The sequence below is a fragment of the Hylaeus anthracinus genome, unplaced genomic scaffold, assembly GCF_026225885.1.
Source record: "Hylaeus anthracinus isolate JK02 unplaced genomic scaffold, UHH_iyHylAnth1.0_haploid 11985, whole genome shotgun sequence".
Taxonomy (NCBI): domain Eukaryota; kingdom Metazoa; phylum Arthropoda; class Insecta; order Hymenoptera; family Colletidae; genus Hylaeus; species Hylaeus anthracinus.
The window spans coordinates 9,528,356-9,546,969 of NW_026534333.1; the positions used below are offsets into that span (position 1 = coordinate 9,528,356).

Below are 18,614 nucleotides of genomic sequence, written 5' to 3' on the forward strand. Positions count from 1 at the left end.
GAGAGTATTTTCGGTGAAAACCACTCGGCTGCTTTTGCCCATGGTACCAATAAACGTAGCACGAGTTCGGAGAGAGGTATTCGAATTTCTCGGTGCGAGCATCTCGTCTCGCGATGCTCAAAAAGCAGACGCCCGAGAAATGCCTGATCGAGCAGGCAAGAATCTGAAAACCGGTCCCGTCCCTCTCTCCGTCTCGCTTTCCGTGTAGTGCAAGTAACACAGGGTGGGGCGAGAAGCCGAACGTCCGTCGGTCGGTCCGTGACGATCTCTTTTTCCTTAACGTTAGTCGACTGACGTGCTTGGACGTGTTATCTACCGTATTGTGTCGAGGTGTGCTTTATCCGTGCAGTGTTGAGTGTTTTTGATGGGAGCGTAGCGGCTCACAGTGCGCGCGTAGTGTTCACGCCTGTCGCGTAAAATCAGCAAGCTTCGTGACATGTCGTCATCGGATATGAACCTGATGGACCTGCTCTTCCCGCGGGAAGACTCGTTCCTGAAAGGTGACGTTAAGGACGAACCTTTCATAGATCAAAGCTACGGAGAAGACGCCATCACGGTGAGTCCTCAGTACACGCAACGATGGGCAAAACCCTAGGTTTCGAATAAATCTGAAGTTTACCGATATGTTTGCTCCTCGTTTCCTCTTTTGAACATTTTCCAGAAAAAGAAACGAGACAAACACACCGGCAAACTTCAGATTTATTCGAGACCTAGGTTTTTGCCCATCACTGAATACACGCTTACCGGATGTTCCGCTTATCTTCCCTATTTTCTTCTTTTTCTCTTTTCTTTCCATTCCTTGTCACGGTAGACGCCTCGAACTATGAACTTAGTCTCTTCCGCGAAGGCATCGTCCGGGGTAAACCCGTATCGAGACAAACAATTGAGTAACTCGCTTAGTAATGTTTTCAAAGTTCCGAGAACTTTGTTCTTTGAAACTTCCTTTTATGTAACGATAAAGGAGCGAAGGAAGGACGTTGATATCCGTATCTGGCTGTATTAAATCGAACCGATCTCGTTTTCCCGAGAAACTTACAGGACAACTAAGAGAAAAAGTCGGCCTCTCTCGCGCTCGTTATCTCGAACGATAAAACAGAGAATAATTCCCAAGGCTTCTAAAACCTTTTTAAACAACTCGCGTTTTACGCAACGACCGGCGTTAGATGAAAGCTCAATTACAAGCTTAAACGTGGAAGATTTATCCCGTAACGTTCAAAGTTTGCGATTCCGCGAATTGTAGTCGTGCAAAAGGCTGCGAAAGGCTCTTCGTATTTTTATTTTCTTCGAAAGCAGGTTCGATGAATATGCGGTTCTGTTCGGCAACGGGAGAATGCTTCACAGTTCGATTACGCGAAAAGTAATGATACATTTCACCGTAGTCTGTGCCACTTTCGTTCTATCTTCCCCGTTCGACTAATAACACGATGCGTCTCTCGTTTTCATTGCAAATGATTGTATTTAATTGGGTTTAATCGGACGCGATCCATGTGTAGAAGTTCGAATGAAATGCTAAGCGTATTTCGTGTAGCGTAATTCACACGACGGTTTTATGTATACAGGAAATTGTAAACAGCAAAAAAATTTAACCGAAAGTTCGCGTTATTCGCGCGACTACTCTTAATTTATGTTAACATATGGTATGCGCGACCCACGTGTGCGCTTGCGAGTGGATGTTCGAAATCCTACGCACATCTTGTTATGCTTTGTATATTTCGTTAACTACTATACATATAGCGTTAGTCTAATTTGATTGTTATAATAATACTGTTATAAAATAATTCGGAAATACATTCTACTGACGTGCGTGTAACTCACACAAAGAAATAATAATTATGCAATTTCACCGGTCCGTCACGGTGAAATATAAAAATAAATTCCATATAACTGTCGAGTCGTTAAAGGTAGTCGATCTTTAAATTATCTATGCTTGGTATTCACGATTTTATTACTGAAGAGTTTATACGAATACCTACGATTATTACGTAATCGTGTTGGACTTCAGTAACATATGGAACGGCCTAATGCACGTGCCCGTGCGGCAAGCGCCACCATATTGGATTTAATACCTGGATGGGAATATCTCATTAAGTATCCGATTATTTTCGTCTCAATATTGCATTTATTTCTTCAATTTTGTATTAAAACATACTTTATTAAACGAGACAAATTAATGTTTCATAAATTAGTTTTATGTAGTTACGAAGACGTATCACGTGGTATCTTAAGTATTTGATAATATCAAGACACCTGTATAGCTTATAAAGTAAAGCTAGAAATAAGAGGATTTTAAATTTGATCAAGTATTGGCTCTAGTAAAAACTTGTAATCGTGCAATTCAAAATTGGGTTTTTTAATCAATGTTTGATGACATTTCAAACTAGAATTCTCAAACAAATTATTTTTTGTTAGAGATCAGTAGGTAGGAAAAGATGATGACAACAGGCCGACAATGATATGCAGCCCCAAGGTTAATACACTGTAAAGGTTTTATTTCAGTTACAAAAGTACAACGTGCCTTATGGCGATCACATACACACAAGAGCTCTACAGAGCAAGCGAAGGCAGAAAACAAAAGACACACATGCAATGCCCACTGTATCCATTGACACTCTCTCAACATTTTTAAATGTAACTTAAAAATTAATTTCTTAATATTATTCTTTAGTCGAAATATATATAATAGAAATGATTAATAAGACAAGAATTATAGTGTATCTTATTCGAGGCTTCATTTCATGTTTAAGAACACATTTTAGTGGCAATAAACAAATATTTTTTCGAATTTACCCTAAATAGAAATACTAGTAATTGTTAAGTTAAAGACATTCATATTAGATCTATCTTATGGAACACGTATTTTCTTAGTTTGACTAACTGATACATTTCATTGAGCAATCGGTTGCGATTCTTTCATCGTTTAGAAATACGGGTTCATAAATACTTTATATTGTTTTTGGTTAAATCGCATTACCTGCACCGCACGTAAATGACTTCAAGTATGAAATTGGAACAAGACTGCGAACTTGCTCATCATGGTGAGTGACCTTCGAACGTGATATACCGTTACGTTACGGGACTTCCTGTGAATAGTCTCAAAAATTGTGACTCATTTTTGCTTGGGACGTAAAGCCAGTTTAGGCTTCGGTCATTATTTTGCACGACGACAAAAATATTAAAAAACAAAATATTTGAATACCTCGAAGTTAAACAAAATCGAACGTTTAAGAGTAACTCTTCGCATAATAATGACTTTGAATTATTATCTATCAGTTCCATTAGTATTCGTGCATTCCATGTCTGTAGAAGGAATTTATTTAAATTAAATGATAAGTTCGATGTTTCCAAATAAATGCTTCATTATAAATATGTACATGAATCAATATCACACGTGTATATATTTATTTTATTTATTTATTTAAGAAGTACTAGTAAAATTTATAATGAAACATTTATTTGGGAACATAGAGAGTACGAACACTTATGGGACTGACTCTGTAAAATACATGCAGTTAGTGATTATTAGTAGTAGAATATATTTCTACAAGACAATTCGCTAAATACTTGTCTACAATCGATAAGATTGTTAAGAATCCCTTTTTTCAATTTAAAATAATTAAATTAGAAGTGTTGTATTACAAAATACTGTAACATTCAAAATTTATATAACCCGTACTATGCTTCTGATTACAGTTCATTATAGAACCACTTAGTATTAAAAACGCCAACGGTTAAATGTCTTCGAAATTTACCAACTGTAAGTAGGTAATATAAGTATACATACACATGTATTACCGGTAAAATCGAATCACTACGCGCAGTACATATTTTTCATAGAAATCGCAAGAAGTTCCGTGACGGAATTGCGACTATTAAAATTGTAATAGCGATGCCTTCCATCTATTCGCGACGTGCAAAGAAATAGACCAGACAGATTGCTGGAATTTGAACCATGGGAATTAGGCTCGAACCGGTCCCGTAAATACAAAGAACGTTGAATGTTGCATTAGCTCAGGTTTATTTTTAGTCATTTTAAAATGTATAAGCACATGCTTTATATTAAACGAAAATTATGGTGAATCTCGAACAAATTCCAAAAGACGGTTTTTGTTTAAAAAATAATCACGAGTTCCGCGTATTATAACTACGATTAATATTAATAGGTTCTTTGTCTACGATCCAAGGAATAAATGCAGAATTGAAACGATCCTATCTTCCTCACCACTTGACTATATTTACCATTCCTCGAAAACTAGGTTACCCAACATTGGCCAAACGTTTGGTTTCTAGCGAGTCGAACTACAAACGCCGGTGAGACCGGCCATTTTTCAACCTTCGCTAACAATAAGTCCATTAGCCCGACTTTCAGCCAGATACACAAGTAGAACACGAGACCATTAACAGAAATTATTCGTGCTATCCGTAACACGGGCTCAAAAGTAGTTTTAGTCGTTTCTACTTAGTATAAACATGCTCGACGTGAATGCATCAGGTCAATAATCCGCTCTAAATCAGAAACCGTGCGTGAAAGGTATGCGAAAGAAGTCAGTCCATTGTAGTGCGTACGATAAATAAATAATTCACAGTGAATGTGCAAGAAATTACGAAATCCACCCAGTATGCAATAATATAAAATTATATTGAAAGTTCATATCATAATATTTGCAATGTAAAATAAATTCCCATTTAGGTTCAGCTTTTGTAGGTACGTTTGCTAAGATTCTATTTCCCATAAAGATCCGCAGTCTAGCCATAACACGTTATATAAAATGCGCAATAACAAATGTATCGTATATCAGGTTTATTTTATTAGCATAGATTTATTTAAGTATAATGCAAGCTTAACATGGTGACTTAAAACTTTTGCATAGTACTGTACGTACCATTACCTATTATGTCAAATTTCGACATTTCGCTTTTACAGTTACATTCTTAAGGGGGAATACCACATTAGGAGCCCTTATATTACGTGTACTTCGTGATTTGTTTTACAGAGAAAAATTTTCCTAATTTTTGTGTTCATTTAGAATATTTTAGATACGTTTCGAAGTACATTTGGTAATTTTTTCAATTCATTTCACACAGAAATCTTTTAGATATCAGCTGTTCTCTACAGCAAGCTAGCAGGAACTTTTCAAAAATATTTGTCTGGAAGTTAACGTATTTAAATATACAAATGTAATGTACAATTAATGGTCTCCTAAAGCGAATCCTGTTGTATCTATTTTTCAAGACCGAGGAATGGCCGTCGAATCCCGACGACTTCCTGGACTCAATTTTCAAACTGGAGGACCATCAGTTCAACTTGATCGAGAATGACTTGGAGACGATCCCGTCGTCCTCCTCGGACAGTGGACTATCGAGCGCTCTCAGCCTCTCCTGCGAGCAGCAGCTGAGCCCGCTGTTGCCCATCGAGGAGGACCAGGTGGAGATCAGCAACTCCGAGATGAGCAGTCCGCAGAATTTCATGGACTTCGAATCGTTAGACAGCCCGAACCAGTCGGTGGGCAGCGTGGATAGTCCGGTGAGGTCGGTTGTTAGCTCCAACGTTGGTTCACCTGTTACGGACATTCCCGAAGAGATGGATGTGGAGCAGACCCTCGTCGCGGTTGTGAACCCTAATAACACCATGGCGGACACCGCCACCACTATCCTCACAGAACATCCGGTTCTGGATTTAGGTAATATTTTTACAGACTTTTCATCTGGCCTCGACAATAGAATCATGTTTGTTGAGTTTCCAGTCTGGAGGGACATTTTACACCCATGCTTAGCTTTGATAATAATTATTACAAATAAAGCTTGTGGTAGTAATTAAATACGATACGTGAATCATATACTTATTTTTCTCTACTTTCAATTGAAGGGATTGCAAACGTTCTTTAATTGTTGATATTTTTGGAGCAATATTATAATTACAAGCAGCGTTGAAATTTGATTTAGAAATACTTTCTCTTTCATCGTACAAAAACAGAATTAGAATATTCTTTTTAGCTGTGTAATTTCAAAATTACGTAAAACAAAGGATTATACATATATAGACATGTAATCTTATATCTATATTTACAAAAATTGTTCTAATGTATTGTATTAATAACAAACAAGAAAACAGGAAACACGAGGAAAGATGTTTTTTGTGTATATCTGTAAACGTTTTGAAGTATGTTTTTTTTTTTTTTATTCCTTGCATATTTTCAAGAAATAGTTTCATTCTTGTACTAAGGGGGTGGAGGAGGACATCTGCCTCCTTGACCTCCGTTCTAGTTGCGCTACTGAGATGAGTCAATGAGTCAATGAGTCAATGATACTCCCAAGGGAATGTGGTTTACTGCTGTAAATCACGTCATACCTATTATTCGCACTGGTGTGATGAAACCAGCGGTTGTTACTTCTCTGCTTTGAGGTGATAATGGTTTGCAATTCTTCAGATAAGTAAGAATTCGTTAGTATATATTTAAATAACTATCAAAGCTAGCTAGGAAAGATTCCTTTGAACTTGTTAAGGTTGGCTATATAATTGAATGTGAAAGAAATCGATCAATATCTAAGCCCAACATATTGATACAAATGAGAATTATTATTTATTAGTCTTGCGCCAAGCCTTTATATCTAGCTCTACTACAACGTGTTGAAGAAAAAAAGTTTTCAATACATATTTAATTTATATTTTATATAAAATATAATATAATGTAAATATAGATTAATTTCAATAATAATTAAATAGCATAGATTATATTTATATTGTATATTTAATGTTTTATTGCAATCTAATTTTGTATGTTCCAACCAAGGAAAAACGTAGCCGAAGTTATCATATCAGTAAAGCTATCGTAATTTTCGTATTCCTTTTATAATTTTTGTACAACGGTGCTATAGATTATTATATAATTAAACAAAGACGATCGAAAATGTTATAATAAAGATATAAGGCTTGCAAATACTAGTATAATATAACGTTGACTCTGAATGTTGGTCCAGCAAATAGAAAACGAGAAAAACGAATTTTCGTTTGTTCCAGACAAACTACCGAAGGTTCGCGTCGCACCCCAGGAGGGTAACACAATAAACGTCCGTAATATTTCCTGCAACGGCAAACGTAATATCAGACAATTGATACGTGTCACGCCGATGGGTTCTGGGAATCCAAGATCAATTCTACTACCAGTGAGCCTCAAAGACATGAAGGAGGTGCGAACCATAAAAATCATCAATGCATCACAGGCGAGGAATCTGAAAGGGTTCAAAATTAACCAGGCAAACATCATCAACAAACCCGTCCAGGTACGAGAAATTACATTGTTCTCTTTAATGTTCTCTTTACTTAGTTAAAAATTACGATGATCAAAGAATCTAATCGAATCATTTCTATTTATTTGATTGGATGATCAGGTGACCATCAAGCAAGAGGACTCGGGGAGCGAAAAAAGTCGCAATTCGAGCGACGATGTGTCGGAGACGGATTCCCCGTATCCAAGGCTAAAGCTGAACGCCGAAGAGAAACGTCTGCTCCAGAAAGAGGGTATAACGTTGCCGACACATTATCCGTTGACGAAGCACGAGGAGCGCGAGCTAAAGAGGATCAGGCGCAAGATTCGCAACAAAATATCCGCGCAGGACTCGCGGAAACGGAAAAAGGAGTATGTAGACGGGCTGGAGGATCGCGTGAAGCAATGCACCGAGGAGAACATGACGCTTCTGAAGCGCATCAAGGCGCTTCAGTCGCAGAATCAGAGCCTGGCTGGACAGTTGAAGAGGTTACAGGCGTTGCTACAAAAGGGTAACAAGAGCGCCCCGCCGGCCACTTGTCTAATGGTCTTGCTGCTCTCTTTGGCTCTTGTAGCCGTACCGAATCTACGACCGCACTCCAATTCCAATAACGAACTCACGCAGGAACAAGAACAGCCGGAAAAAATGCCGCCGCTGGCAGGTGAGTGGTGCCATTGTATTGTATTATATTCATTAAAGGGGGAAACAACATTGGAAGGTCAGATATTATATAGTGAGTGTAGAAAGTATTCGTACACCGATCAATTTCCAAAAATTTAATTTAATCTTATTTTAACTTTAAGGATATTTTAGGCATGTTTTGAAGTACGGAAAATGTCTCGTAAAGTAATGATGTTTGAACATAAATAGAGTAATACATTTTTGTAGAGAATATCAAGCTGCGTCGACTGATGTAGTACAAAATTTATGATCCCGTTTAAGGAAATGTTAATGTCTTTCATACATCCTCCACACGTCCACCTTTAAAAAAACTAATAGCATCCGAATGTGTCCCACTCGAAACCGAGATGGTAATGTATGGTAGACTTCCCCGTATTTATTACGTGCAGAAATTAAACCCGAACCTCTATATTCAATCATTTATGAGTTCATTAAAGAGTCAATCTTTTGAGTCCTCACCTTGATCTCTGTTACAATGTATTTATACACATAAGTCTCAACCTGATGGTTATTACAATGCATCTACGCGAACTTTAGCAGCCATCAAATTTTTCTTATTGTTATTCTTCAACAATTATTGTAATTATGAAGTAGACTTGTAATCTGTTACAAGAATAGTATTAAACGAAATTTTACTGCTACGAAACTCCATATCTGCATATATACATGTTGTCATGACCATCAGGTGTGTATAATTTAAGTTGTGAAATACACAGATTCACTGTAATGGAGATTAGATGGAGACCTTAGAAGATTGCAACTTTAACATAACCAAATGACGAATATTTCTACTGAAATGATGGTAATGAAAGATTTGAATACAAAGGCACATTTTCTACATCTAATACTTTTGAAAAAGAAAAGAAAATGATTTCTTGAATGTATTACATCAGTCATTAGAGACCTCTTACAAGGGTATGGTTGATGACCCCACGCGCCGGAAGCCGATTTTTGTATTAAGTTAAAGGGTCACGTTCAAAGGTCTCGAAAACCTGTCCAAAGCTAACCCGCGATGACCATGTGCTTGTCGAACCTTGATAAACCGTTATATTAGCGGTTACACGAGTCGAATAAGTTAATAGCACTGCAGGCAGGCGTGGAATATTTTCTTTCCTTTTTTTTTTTTCTCTACTTTGCTTTCACGTCCTGCGGTTCGTTGTATCTCTTGGACCTCGGTCGACACTTGCATGGTCGAGCAACTTTTTACTAGCGACGTGAAAAATAAAACAAGAAACCATCGGCGTCTTCTTACGTTTTACATTCTACCTTCTTATTTGCAACGTTGCTTCGAGCAAGAACGCGCCAATATATTCGCGGCTAAAATTTCATTTACTACGGACGAAATATCGACTGGGAATGATGTTGCATGTGTGCGCGTTTGTAACATTTAACTGACGCAGCTATTATTATTATTATTATTATTTCTATAGTTTCATTTTAAACTCTAATTGTTTGAAGTGGATCCAAACCAATAGATCAAAAGTCAAGGTGAAGACGTTTATTCGAATATTCTGACTGTCTCGTGAATAATTTTTTCAACACTTTATCGATAGATTACATTGAACAAACTTTCCATGAATGCTGTTATTTGATACTTATTTCATTTTCGCATGAATATTGAGTTATTTCAGGCACATTTTTATTTTCTTACATACATTATTTACTCGTATGTGTCATGCTATGACAAATGGACAGCTACGAATGGTGTTCGTAGTCGGGAATCAACACGTTACAAAAACCCTGCCTAATGTACAAGATATATCACCTAACGATATTTTCGCATAGGTATTGTTTTTTTTTTTCCTTCTGATAATGAAAACAAACTGCCAAAGAGTAGTCGGTTGTCTTTCAAGAAATATTTTGTGATCCATTAACTATTCATTTTAAAATGATATTTTGCATAAATTGAATGTCATCGTTGGGCCCTCCGCCCTTTATTTTCGTTGCCGTAGCTAATCCGATATAAAAATAATAATAAAAGCAGGCCCGGCGCAAGGCAGGTTCAACGCCGTTCGCCGGAATCTGGCCCCGCGGTCTACGAAAATTTTGATTAACTTTTTACGGAATGATGATACCATTAACAGATGCAAGACATTTTTTTTATTAGCGATGATTCAGTTTAAAGGAGTGAGAAAAATCGTCGAAGTATTATTATTTAATATTCATCTTATAGAAAATATGTAACAGCATTTGTAAATAAATAATTCCGCGTTGTAAAATTTAAGTGTAGGATCTGAATGTGAATTCAAGCCCCGTAAAAGGTCACGCCGGCCCTGTATAAAAGTACAATATTTTATTTGAAATCATTCCTTTGCAGTCACTCTGCTCTACCACTACAAAAAAAGTCTCCACAATTGCAATAAGCAAGAATTAAAAACTTCGATTAACGCGACATGTTGATGGTGAATATTGCTATTAATAAGCCATTCAATATGTGTCCTTCGAATATTGCTAGTTGAAAAACACGAGTAAAAGACATAGTGCGCGTCAAAACGAACAACAAACATATATTGACACGTGTGTATGTTCACTTTTGACACATATCTATTATCGTTGAACGCGATTAGGTAACCTCAGATAATTGTACGGCGTTGGGTGAATATTTTACGCGACAATCAATTCGTAAACCTGGTATCATCTGAAAAAATATAACGCAATGTTTATTAAAATCAACTACGCAGAACCAGTTGACACGTACGATTTAAACAATGAAAGGGACTTGTAAAGCATCGAATAAGTATAGTATCATGCCACTCCGTAACGAAGAATAAGAAATTAAGGGGGGTTTAGGATGAATTAGGAGGTTTAAAAAAAGCGGTTTTTCGTGCATTTTTTTAGGATGCAAAAAAAATAATTAATTCTGTCGAACTTGTTATCCTATTTTCATACATATATGAGTAGTTTGTACAAATTTTTTCAACAAGAAATATTCAAATTGAGTCGACTGCAGCGCATATTTGTAGGGCACCTCACAATTAAAACCTCTTATTGGCGGGAAAGATGCAGGTCGTAATTTTGGTTTGACACAAAAAAACCAAAAGAAATTTTCATTTTCATACATTTTTCTTCTATATATGTATACATAGTATATACGAAGCATAGGAAATTAAACATGAAATTGAAAAAGGATTTAAGCTATCAGTTTGTCAAGTTTTATTTTCGTTACAGAAAGAAGTCACTATTGATTATTTTCCTTCTATTTATTAAGGCCTGCATATAATTATCGATATTGTATATATTCTCATACTAGTAGATTATTGTATAGATTTTTTAATGATACAATCTACGTAATGTGTTTTGTACTCTGGGTCGTAAAATTTCACATGTTCTTATCGATGCAAAAGTGATTCGCCTCCTAATTGACCTGCAAAGGATTCCTTTCTTTATTCGAAAACACTGATGGCTCGAACAGCAAATTCCAGGAATCGGATACGATTCAATTGCAACATTAAAAATAACGAAACTCGTGATATGATATCAGCAACATTTCAGATTACGAAACACATTTACTTTGTACGTATCGTCGTTTTTGTAACACAATTTGAAGTGCCAACAAAAGTTACAACTGCGTTCGCGAACGATGCTTCGATGTGTATTATCGACAGCATCGAAATTGCTTTTACCTTCTCCAACGAATTAAATCAATCCCTTCGAGTTGGATAAATTCATTTCCAAGAACTATACATTTGATCAATCTTCTAAAATTTCCAGTTTGTAATGTCAGTCTGCATTTTGTAAAAACGTGACCACCTCCTCGTGGTTTATATCGTCACAATGCTTCTCGCTTTCCTCTGGTTAATTAATTCCGTTGCTAACTGTGGTAGGCTAATTACAATCTAGTTTCTTCTCGTGACAAAAAAAGAACATAAATTATGTTTTGAATTTATTTGAAACCCTTCAGACTTGCCTTTTCTTTTTAAACAGAAGAAAATTATTTTTCAATGGATACATACTAACTGGATGAGTAGTAACACATTTATTTAAAAAAAAAAAAATGTTTGCATAATAATTTAGGCCATGATGTTTGGTTTTGTTCAAATTTACGTTTCTGTCAACAAGAGCAACACCAATTGTAGTTATGCGTAGATAAGATGTATATTGACACGCAGAATGATTAACGGTTTAAACAAATCTGAAAATTAATATGCATTACAATTTACACCATAGTTCCCATATTTTTGCATTCAATTCTATGGTTAGCGCTATTATACCTAGTTTTCTTTTTCATCTTTTTTACAGATTTATTTATAGATTTTCTGTTGAAAAGTTTATTATCGTTGTTAGTTAACCCACCGCTGCAGACGTTTTATCAGATACTCGTGATTACTTCAGATAAAAAGATAAGTACATTTCGAAACCTATAGTTATAAGACTGATATTTACAGCGGTGTGGCGAAACCGGAGCAGGCTATGAGATCGAACAGAAGTTGTTCAGCTACTTTCTAAACGAGGGCAAGAAAGCTCTGGATCCTTTCTCGATGTCTGAACTGGTTGATCCTTTCCATCGATCTTTCATTCAACCACTTTCTCGAAGAATACGAAAAAACGCTAATTCGCATAACATATGGGGTTCCACAATCTGCATTTGATATCAGAGATTGTGATGGAATTAAAAAAGAATTCAGGCTATCAGTATGTTAAATTTTACTTTTTTCATAGAAAGATATCATAGTTGAAGTTATCAAGAAACTATTTTTCGTATTACAACATGCAGACCATTTCCAAAGATCAACAAGATCTTACAGAGAACATTCATATTCCTCAATTAAATTTGAAAATGAAAGCTTTTGTGCCACTAATAGTTGCAACCAGCAATTTTATGACATACGCCAATAATGACATCAACTATGATCTTTTTGTATAAAGAAGTGTTATTATTAGACTGCTGATGTTTATATACATTCGTATTATTATTTACACAGATCAAGAACAGAAACGTTTAATTTAAATTTGACCTTCTAAATGTTGTAACGTGTATTTTATTCTTTATATTTTGTATATTTATACATTTCTCATCAGTCCAATTAGTATCTGTACCCTCTTCGTCTATCCAAGAAATTCGTATAAATCAAATAATAGGCTTGATGTTTCCAAATAAATGTTTAATTATAAACATGTATACGAATAAACATTTTACACATTTTACAACTCTACACATGTATATACTTATAATGAAACCTTTATTGGGAAACATCAAACCTACCATTTAATTTAGACTTTTTTCAATGGAGGATATAAATGCTTATAAGGCTGACTGTATATCCACAGACTAGTTATTATTTCATGTTTTTGTTTCAGGCCGTTCACGAACACTCCTCTACACGAAGCAGCTGATGGACGAGGAGCTGCAGCAATACAGCGAGGAATTGCTGCAGGAAGTGGAAGGTCTCCTGGATCACGATTACAGCCCGGTGATCCAGCCACCTCTCCACAAACGTCCTCGCATGGACGTGGAACTGACGCAGAAATGCGTGTCGTCCTCGGATCACGTAGGTGGGACGCTTTGCGGAAAGCCGGAGTACATCACGATATCCGGCAGGAAGTACATCGAACCGCCATTGGACGACGTTTGGCCACCGCCAAATCCGGGTGGGCGCAAGAACGGAAAGGTGGTCGACAAGCTCGAGGCGCTGACGAACGAGCTGAAAATCAACATTTCGGATGCGGACGGCACTAGGACCGTCCTCGTCAAGGTGCCGCAAGAAAAATAGATCAACTCTTTCGCTGGTACGGGTGCTCGCGAGTTCTCACGAAGGAAGTACGAGAGCTGTGACTCGAATTACTGAATGAAACTTAACCCTTTAGGCTATAACGTGTGAGACACGTGATAAGGAATTCGAATCGAACATGAAAAGCACGAGTTAGACACGTCGTATGAACGTACACAAGCGTCTTTATACCCGACTAGTTATCCCCCGCGGTTTCACCCTCATGGAATACTATTTATTTTATGTCGTTCGCATTCAACCGCGTGTTCCTTCGCGAATCAGTAGATGACTGTCTTTTGTTTTCCGTAACTCAGATGTTTCAAACGATATTTCCTACAGTTGTGGCCCGCGGTTTCACTTGGTTTCACTCCCGTGGAATACTAACGTTGTAACGATTTCCATCGCCACATTTCGCTGTGTATTTACAAATTTTGTTTTTTTCAACGTGGTTGGACTAACCTGTAGCTTCTAATGTTACTGCAGTTGAGTCGATGAGACTCTGCTTAAGGATAGAAGCATCGATAATTAGGTGATCTCGTTAAGAAAAACATAGGAAACGCGAAGCGACATGCCATTCTACTATAGGATAGGAGCGCATAAGTTACCTAAGCAGTAAATCTAATTACACATGTGGTGAACTGTAAACTAATGTTCGAAACAAAGAATTTGGTTGTAGGCTAACTGCACTTCATAAACGCGAATCTTAAGCAGAAGCTCTAGATTAATTCGTCCACGTTAAAGCAACAAAATTATTTTAAAGGCAGCGGCATCTAGTAACTCTAATTTTCATCAGATTACATTACTTTGATGGGGATCTTTATCTCTGCTAAGATTCATTTGAAAACTCGAGTTACAATTCACGTATTTCGCTTATTAGATTGGTGCATTTCATGCAGTGAACTTTTGCGAGGCGTTGTCGGAGTATGCTTAACATTTTAGCTACCTCTGCCTATTCAGAAATAGTCTACATCTTAGGAAATAATTTTCTACATTAGTATACAACTAATATACATTTCATGAATAACTTTACGTATCTCTCTGGCTTTCGGCATTATCGTGGCGCGAATGGAAAGTCTATTTCCTCAAACTCAGCATCTTACGTACACAAACAAAAACACAGTTAATAGGTTGCGATAGGTAGACATTGGAATTTAAACACCTACGAATAGGCTCACAGTAGATAAAGTGTTAATCGACGCGACTACTCGACTTCCTCATGCAATGCGTGCTAAGGAATCGAATCTTGCGAAGCACGGAAAGGGTTGAAGATTCACGCGTCACCTTGAGATGAAAAGTAACTATCACCCAATCCTATCGTTTTGTGTTAACACTTTGCGAAGCGATGTACATACGTTGCGTTCCATGGCTATGAACTATGATAGTCTTTTCATAGTGTGTTTCCTAGGCGGTTTTCTTTGAAAAAGAATTCCTTATACCAAGAGAAACAGATCACCGAATATCCTTTGAACGTATTCTTCATTCGTTAAGTGATTGTATCTCTATCTTTTAGAGAAAAAAATTCGCAAAGGGTTGAATGTTAATAATGAAAGTATAAATCTCTTCGAACGAGAGACGTATAGAAGGTGCAGTTCAGCTAGCATGTCGCATAAGTTTTAAATACATTTTTTTTGCGTAAATGTTGTATAAAATTGAGAAGAATCTGTTCGACCAATTTGTTCCAACAGATGGTCGGTTTTCCTTTCTGTATCAACGAGTTTGGACATTTTTATTCGCGAACCAATTGTCCAGTTCTCGATGAATTTTCGATACACGCGAGTTTTTATACTATGTCACTCTTATTCTCGCGTGTGTGTATATTTTGGATATCGAAGCTATCTCGTATTCATCCATCATTAATCGCGTACTGCTCATCGATATTTGCGTAATAAATACACATCGATCGTGTCACGAAACATTGATTTTTATCGATTGTGTACCACGCCTATTAGTCGAAGATATTGTATACCTATATAGATCGATCGTTTTAGGTAATTTTTCCAGGAGTTTTTATCGATTGAACGATATTTAAGATTTATCTATTTATAAGGAGAATTTATTACAAGAGTTTTACAATTATTATTGCTGTTGCCGATGATAAGAGATATTTGTATATAGTTACTATAGAGAAACGTAAAACTGACACAGATATATATATATATTAAAACTATACCTATCATAGCTTTAAATTTAACGAAATGAATTTACGACTGTATGTACGTTACTGTACGCGAAATAAGCTATTTGCAGAAGTACAGTAGACTACAAGTAATTCGTTGATGAAATTTGTTTATAAATACACATACGAAAGTGTGTAGCATATACGTTTCCATTCTTTACTGCGCGATAGATTCGATTACCCGAAGAATGAATTTCGTTGTATAATTTCCGAGGGCTGGGTATCATATTTAATGTCATATCACACGAAAGGTTTGCACCAGGTTGAATTAAGATAAATCTGCGCCACGTTTTACCGTGAAACGTATTTAAAACGAAACCTGCGTGTTTATAACACCAGGCTTGAAGACTGCATCATACATGTTAATCGCATTTTGACATTTTCTTCAAACTCGAGACACATATTCCTCGCCTCATCTTTAATTCCTTACGTTTAGATAAGTTAAATGATCGTCGAATTTATTTTTACTTTATATACGGCTAGCGTTATGTGCGCATAGAAACGCTAACTATATTCATTGAATTGTAAATAAACACACCGTGAAGAAAACATTTCGTCGTTGTTTAAATTGTTCGTACTTACGTTAATTTCTTCTTCGATGATGTTCGAGGAAGGACACAAGAAACACGTACGGTAAAGAAAAATAGAAAAACGAATGTGTCGCAAGAAAAGATTCGAATTCTTTTCTTGCTACTAGATTTACGAGTTTTTGTATGTAAGGAATTCAGACGTTCTTCCAAAAAGTTGTTATTGAACACGTATATGTGACCGTTGCCGGTGCTGTACGCAACGCCGACATGCGTTTTTATTTAGATAAGTTGAACGATACATTCCTACCAGTAATGTTTATTCAAAAATAGAACGGTTCTATTTTTGCACTATGTAAAAGGGTTGAAGGTATTACACTCTAAATTTTATTCAATATAGGTGTAACGAAATTAGAAAATAAATGTTACAGTCGAATCTTACGAAATTTATTTTGGTCCTGGAGTATCTTAAAACTTAACAGTAAATGCATTAAAGAAATGTCTCGAAAAATGTAATGAAAATATTCGTGATTTGGAAACTTCAGTTAACAAACAGTTTGCATATAGAAATTCAAAATAATGCGCTTGGTGTATCTAATCTATGGTCATGCCAGCAGCGCCTTTCCAAAGTAAAAGTAAGTCTCGGTATTATCATATATCTGAAATCATGGAGATGACAATGACATTATATAAAGCTTCGTGGAAATTTTCCCTTTAATTCCCCTACATTTCCTGACACATTTCCCTTTAATTTCCCTTCTATTCCTGATACATTCTCCATTAACTTTCCGTCATTTTTGTAACATTTCCCTTTAATTTTTCATTATTTTCTGGTACATTTCCCATTAACTTCTCCTCACTTCCTGACACAGTTCCCATTAACTTTCCTTCATTTCCTGTCACATTTCCCTCTTATAACCCTTCATCTCTGAGACATTTCCCTTTAATTTCCGTTCATTTCCTGGCCTATTTCCATTTAATTTCCCTCTATTTTCAGGTAAGTTTCCCTATAATTTTTTCAATTCCCCTTAAAATTCCCTCTTCCCAATATCAACGTTGCTTTGTCCCACTTTGCTGAACTTTTGAGCGTGCAACTTAGCTGAAGTCTTGAGTGGAAGCACTTCACTTTACATTTTGGTATCAGGAGATCATGATATGTGAAGAGGTGGCATAACTTTTCACTGGATTTTGGATACTACCTTTTGTATCAGGAGAATATGATACTTGAAGAGGTGGCATAGTGGCATTCAGGATCACGTGATGAGTAAGGAGGTGGTCAGGGAAGGTAGAGCAATGAAAGGAAAATGTGTCACGAAATTATGGGAAATTAATGGAAATTGTGCCATGAATGAAAGGGTAATTAAAGGGAAATATAAGGTAGTGTGAGAAGGTATTAGGATATGTTAGGAGATGTTCGAAGGTGTCAGGAGATGTCACAGGAAGTGTTACGAGATACTAGATGGTCTTCGAAGGTATTAGGAATTGTTAGATGTTAGGAGATATTAGGGAGATGTTAGGAATTGTTGGGAAGTGTTAGAGGGTATTAGGAGTTTTCAGGAGTTGTTAGGAGATGTTAAGTGTTAGATGGCGTAGAAGGCTCGGTTGCTACATCGTTAGCGTACAGATGTCCCTGGTATGCAGCAACCGGGACTAGCCCGCTTGTCGGTATGGTTGTCATCTCGTAGGCGCAAAGGTGCCCCTTGCATGCGGCAACCTATACTAGCCGGTTTGTTCGTTCGGTCGCAATGTCGTAGGGGCAGAGTTGCCCCTGTATGCGGCAACCTATGCTTGTGGGTTTGTCGGGGCGGATGCCACTCGTAGGGGCAGAGTTGCCCCTGTGTGCGGCAACCTATGCTTGCGGGTTTGTCGGGGCGGATGCCACTCGTAGGCGCAGAGGTGCCCCTTTCATGCGGCAGCCTGTGCTAGCCTGTTTGTCAGGTCGGTTGCTATTCGTAGGCGCAGAGGTGCCCCTTTCATGCGGGAACCTATGCTAGCCGGTTGTCGGTATACTACATTATTAACTTAACTGTGGAGTGTTATATTTGTATCATTATAATTGAATGAGGTTCTTGTCGGAACCGGGGAATGGAAGATGAGCATTTAGCCATAGACTATCGACTTTATACAGTTGTCTAGCAATCTCACGAATTCACAATGGCAACGTAATATGACAGACATAGCTTTACTCCACGTTCTGGTATACCCGGTCTCTATATTCCTATATCCGTAGTGAGTATACCTAATTCAATGGAGGAATGT

General features: G+C 37.0%; 1 protein-coding gene across 1 annotated transcript; it reads left to right on the forward strand.

Moving 5' to 3' along the window:
• The first annotated feature begins 424 nt into the window (after window positions 1-424).
• On the forward strand, window positions 425-16,791 carry LOC128887355 (cyclic AMP response element-binding protein A-like). Its single transcript, XM_054143169.1, has 5 exons — window positions 425-556; window positions 5,231-5,678; window positions 7,016-7,278; window positions 7,387-7,924; window positions 13,243-16,791. The coding sequence occupies exons 1-5, from the start codon at window positions 437-439 to the stop codon at window positions 13,653-13,655; spliced, it is 1,782 nt and encodes a 593-aa protein (XP_053999144.1). The 5' UTR covers window positions 425-436; the 3' UTR covers window positions 13,656-16,791.
• The last annotated feature ends 1,823 nt before the right edge of the window (window positions 16,792-18,614 follow it).